Source organism: Sprattus sprattus (genome assembly GCF_963457725.1).
Source record: "Sprattus sprattus genome assembly, chromosome: 21".
NCBI classification, from domain to species: Eukaryota; Metazoa; Chordata; class Actinopteri; order Clupeiformes; family Clupeidae; genus Sprattus; species Sprattus sprattus.
Window position 1 is genome coordinate 7,753,321 of NC_137919.1, and position 5,330 is coordinate 7,758,650.

At 42.9% G+C, this 5,330-nt stretch overlaps 1 protein-coding gene across 1 annotated transcript in view; it reads right to left on the reverse strand.

Annotated features, from left to right (window-relative positions):
* The window catches only part of hgfac (HGF activator), a gene marked incomplete at both ends in the record, with an annotated part of 19,996 nt that extends 14,666 nt beyond the window's left edge, over positions 1-5,330 (reverse strand). The window contains 6 exons of the mRNA XM_080860034.1: positions 470-601; positions 1,164-1,307; positions 2,928-3,001; positions 3,488-3,581; positions 4,963-5,026; positions 5,196-5,330. Coding sequence (XP_080716160.1) covers positions 470-601; positions 1,164-1,307; positions 2,928-3,001; positions 3,488-3,581; positions 4,963-5,026; positions 5,196-5,330 — 643 coding nt within the window. The remainder of the gene's footprint in view (positions 1-469; positions 602-1,163; positions 1,308-2,927; positions 3,002-3,487; positions 3,582-4,962; positions 5,027-5,195) is intronic.

The window sequence follows — 5,330 nt, forward strand, 5'->3', positions numbered from 1 at the left end:
GATGCTTCATTGAAGTGCCAAGAAACGCCTTTCAGTGTATCCATGAATTGCAATGTTCATTCCTTCACTTCAGTGCCTCTATTCAATTGCTACAATCCTTGATGAGGCAAAAAAACTGAAATTCGAATCAAAACGTTTCAAGGTTTAGCATGATGTTCACTGAAGAAAAGGGAAATTTGGTGGCCTTGTTGTTAAACACAAACACACAGACAAACAAACAAATAAAGAGTATGAATCTGAGTCTGTAGCTTCTTGCACGTGCATGCTTGCAGTCGGCATTGCCATCCACACACCTGTGTAACGTGCACGCTCACAGAGCGCTTTTCCATCCAAGCATGTGTGTAATGTGCACGCTCTCAAAGGGTTATGGCATCATTGCACCTGTATAACGTGCGCGCTCACAGAGTGCTTTGCATTTCATGCACCTGTGTAACGTGCACGCTCACAGAGCGCTTTGCAATCCACGCACCTGTGTAACGTGTACGCTCACAGAGCGTTTTGCCGTCCAGGCACGTGCACTGCTCCACCTTCCGGTTAGAGATCCGGCCCCAGGACTCCCCGGAGTCGTAGTGGCGCAGGTGCGTCTCCTCAAAGCACTTTCCTGTCCAACAGAGGGGAAGGAGGAGGAACGAGACACAAAACAGGGGGTGACGTCAGATAATAGATTAATATTGTAAAGAAGCAACTACATGTCAAGAAAAGGACATATACACATTTTCCCAGACTCCTTCAGTTCACAAATTGAAAGATTATGCAAACAATCAGAGTCAGAATCGTTTTTTTATGCCAAGTGAGTTTACACATACAAGGAATTTTCTTTGGCATTTTGGCAATGTCAGGTTTCTAATTTACCCAACTATTGGCCATGGGTAAAGTCTCTTCCATGTGGTGCCTCTATGGCAGATGTTCGCAATCCCACATTAACAAATTGTTCTTTGGGCTAAAAAGGTCCTTGTAAGACACTGATTCATGGTCAGTTTAACTCACTCTCTCCACACTGATTCACGGTCAGTTTAACTCACTCTTTTCACACTGATTCACGGTCAGTTTAACTCACTCTCTCCACACTGATTCACGGTCAGTTTAACTCACTCTTTTCACACTGATTCACTGGTCAGTTTAACTCACTCTCTCCACACTGATTAACGGTCAGTTTAACTCACTCTCTTCACACCTTCTCCCAGTGTATCCCTCTGGACAGGTGCACTCAAACGTGCGTTTGTGCCGAACCTGTGTGCACAGGCCACCGTTCCAGCACGGGTTCCCCACACACAGATCTGGTTCTCGTCTGGGGAAGGGACTTATCTCTGCAAGGAAATAGGACAAAATTAAAACAAATGAGAGTTACCCAGCGATGAAATGCAAAATAATTGATTTGATTGATTGATTTCTGCCCTTTGATACTCTACTCAAGCGCTTGTACGTTAAACTGGATTTTTTATTCTTACTATTGATATAGTCAGAGCATGGTAACCATACACTGAAAAAAATGAACAAAGGTGGTTGTTGAATTGAAAGTATTGAACTTTTTTCTTCTTAAATTATTATTGTCTTTAAGTAAAACCAAATAAAAATAATCAAGATGTGCAATCAACTTCTAAGTCGATTACAATCATATTATTACATTATAATACATTGTGTTTAATTACAAAACAAAAGAGACACCAAAGGTATCGTGCTTTTGTTTAATTGTTTTTGATGGCATAGCATTCTCCCAAGTACAAAGCTGCTCTAACAAACTGGAGTCTGTGGGGGCATTGTCACAATTACATTTACATATTACATTTAGCAGACGCTTTTGTCCAAAGCGTCGTACAAGGGAGAGAACAGTCTAAGCTACGAGCAATAGAGACCTAGTGTAACAATAAATACTAATTTACATAAGAAATAGAAAAAAAAGTGCAGGAATATAACTGCTGTAAGTGCAAGGTTAAAACATACAAGTAACACACAATCAGAGTAATGTGAAGACAACCAACAACTTCACAAAGCAGACTTAAAGAGAAGCAGACCCTAGACCCCAAGAAGGCCGGCAGGAACTAAACTGGCAGGGGATGAAAAGTCCTCCTTAAAAGGAGGACATCTCCAGCACAGCCTGCTTCAGAAGAGGGATCTTATCTCCCCTCCACAGGAACTTAGGTAGTCCAGGCATTTACAGATGTTGCGCCAGCAGACGTTAAGAAGCACGCATCGGATAGGGTTCTGGACAAAAGCATAACGTGTGCGTGACGTGTTGTTGACTCAGACAACAGAACTCCAATAGAGCACATGTGGAAATAATCTCTGTGGAAACCAGGGAGTAACTATGGAAACCAGGCATGGTTGAGCAACAAAGATTTCACTTTAAGTCTGAAACGCCACTCTTACTTGCTACGAGACTTACTGTACTCCTACTCGCTACGAGACTAACCCTTACTCGCTACGAGACTTACTCCTACTCGCTACGAGACCTACTCTTACTCGCTACGAGACTTACTCCTACCCGCTACGAGACGTACTCCTACTTCAGCGCTGCATGGAACTGCATCCTCTTTCAAAGGACTCCATTTACACTGAATGGCGACATCCTAAATGTTCAAAGAAAGCTAAAGACCTAATACCTGCCTATTAGACTTGACCCTGACCTGCCCAGTCTTCACCCATAATTACCATCTTACTCTAAAGCTAATTCTAAATTGAGGAAGTGAAATTCCTAACAGAGTGTCAACAGATAATACGTGTATTGAAACTGGACTATCAGTATTAAGGTTAACTGAGATCCATATAACATTCTGTGAAGATGTGACTACAAATGCCATTACAAATGCTTCACTTGAGAATTTCTGGAGCTCAGATGCATCACTTAAGGACTATTTTATATAACATAATTATGATGTGGTTCCCACAGCTGGGTAACAGGTGGTCTTAAACGGGAGCTGTTGCCTTACCGTTGGGGTGCTCATTCTCGTCAGTGCAGTATCCCCACTGGCGATCGCGGTCATAGTTGTGTGTGAGAGAGCACCTACGACAAGGAGGAGAATGCATTCCTGAGTAATGTGTAACGGGGGGAGTTTCACGCACGCACGCGCACGCACAGAGGCACAGACACACACACACACAGACACACTCATGCAGGCATATACACGCACACACAAACAAATTCATGTAAACCACTTTTTTGCTTTTTTAAACATTTCTCTGAGTTTCCCCCCGTCCCTTCATATAAACAGACATCTCCCTCCTGGTGCTCTCACGCGATGAGTGGGAGAAGAGCGGTGTGGAGCGGAGGAAGCACCATCACGGATGACACACTTCCTGCTCATGGGAGGCGACACCCACCCCACCACCAACCTGCTATCTGCACAGATTTATCTCTGAGGCAGTCTCGACTTTATCAACCTTGCCTAGACTTCCCAAAGTGTGTGAGTGTGTGTGTGTGTGTGTGTGTGTGTGTGTGTGCGTGCGTGTGTGTGCTGAGAAAAGTTGAGGCAGGTGATGGGTGACTCACCAAGGCCGGGGGGAATTGAAGGAGATGCACTGGTGGTGAATGGCCCCTCCGTGCCGGAACGGAAACTTACATTCCTGCCCATCAAGGGTGAGCACTGCATGGGTCAATTGAGACCAGTTACAGATGTGGAGGGATCATTACACACGGACAGGCAGACTTTGATATGAAATGATAACACATTGGTTACAGCTGATGCCAAAGGAACAGTTACAGATGTGGAGGGATCATTACACACGGACATGCAGACTTTGATATGAAATGATAACACATCGGCTACACCTGTGGCCAAATGAACAGTTCTGCGCACCTGGTCCGCATGACTGCAAAATTTGAAGCGGGATTAATGTGCTTACCTAGTTTTATGTTTCATAATCTACAGTGCCACTTGAAAGTATGTGAACCCCTTGAGCACTTAAGCGTTTTCTGTTGTTTTACCATGATTTTTCATTTTTTTATCACCAATTTTTCATAGATGAAATGTCAGGTTTATGTTTATCATTTGCATGTACTTGTTTAGAGGAAATTGTTTGAGTAGCCGAAAAACTACATGAAACATGGAATTAGTCCATTTCAAAAGTAAGTGAACCCCCAGCTGAATTGATAAAGTCAAGCAGGTAACAGATTCAGTGAAACTTATTTGGGTGATTAATTAGTCAATTGAGCAAACCGATCATCTGAGACATCCTTAGGGAAAGGTTTGGGCAACACAGATTAAAAGAGAGAGGAAACCAACCAAACTACTGTAGTGCCAAGGTGTACCCACACAGATCAACAATGCCGAGAGGAAACGAGATATCCGAGAACATCAGGAAGAAGGTACTGACAGCCCATCAGTCTTGGGAAAGCTATAAGACCATCTCCAAAAGATTCCAGCTCCATCCATCCATCCAAGACAAATCATTTTGAAATGGAGGGCATTCAACATGACCGCATCTCTGCCTAGAAGTGGACGCCCATCAAGACCATCACCAAGATATGGTGACTAATAGTACATTATTTGCATTAGTTCTTTCAAAGGGGGGTGCCATGAAGAAGAAAAAACCGTGATTTTGAATTTGCTCATTATAATTGCGTGTAAAAAGTTGACTAGCTTTTTTTTAGTAGTTCCACCACATCCTTTTTTTGTTTTTTGTTTTTTTACTGTCTGAGCAAAACTTAGTATAGCAACTATCCTATCTGTCAGCCAAACTGATGCGGAGACCTTCTGTTTAACCTATATAGCACCACCGGAGCAGTTTTTTTTTTTTTTTTTTCCATAGCCTCACGTGAACGGTTGTCTAGCAGCAAGTTTGCACTTTGTTGTATGGCTAACTTTGCGTTAAGATAGTTAGCTGAACAAATGTCTGGCCTCACGGCGAGCTTTTACTTCTACTCGACATACCACCTGTAGCCCACCTGGACGTGATATAACGCTACGTAGGCATTAAAAGAGGATGCTTTACTGTAGCATTAGTGAACGTTAAAACGTTACTTACCTTTGCGGCTTTCTCTGACTGAATCCCTTGCTAGTAGTATTTCGTGACCGGGTGGTACCATTCGCTGTAAACACAGGTGACGGGACGTAAAGTTTCTAGCAGTGCTTGGATTACATGTTTGGCATGGTTCTACACCATTTAACTCAGTCTATAATGATGTAGATTGACAACTCGTTAATTACAAACGCCATCTTTAAGCTACCTTAATTAGATGAATGCAAATTATAACTTACCGATCGTAAACTGAACACGCAGGGCAGCAATATAACCGCGATGACTGATGTTATCAAACATCGGTACGCTTGACCCCAGGTGTTTGGCAAATGTATCCAGACTGTAGCGTTACTTGTTTGGTGAACTTTGCCCAT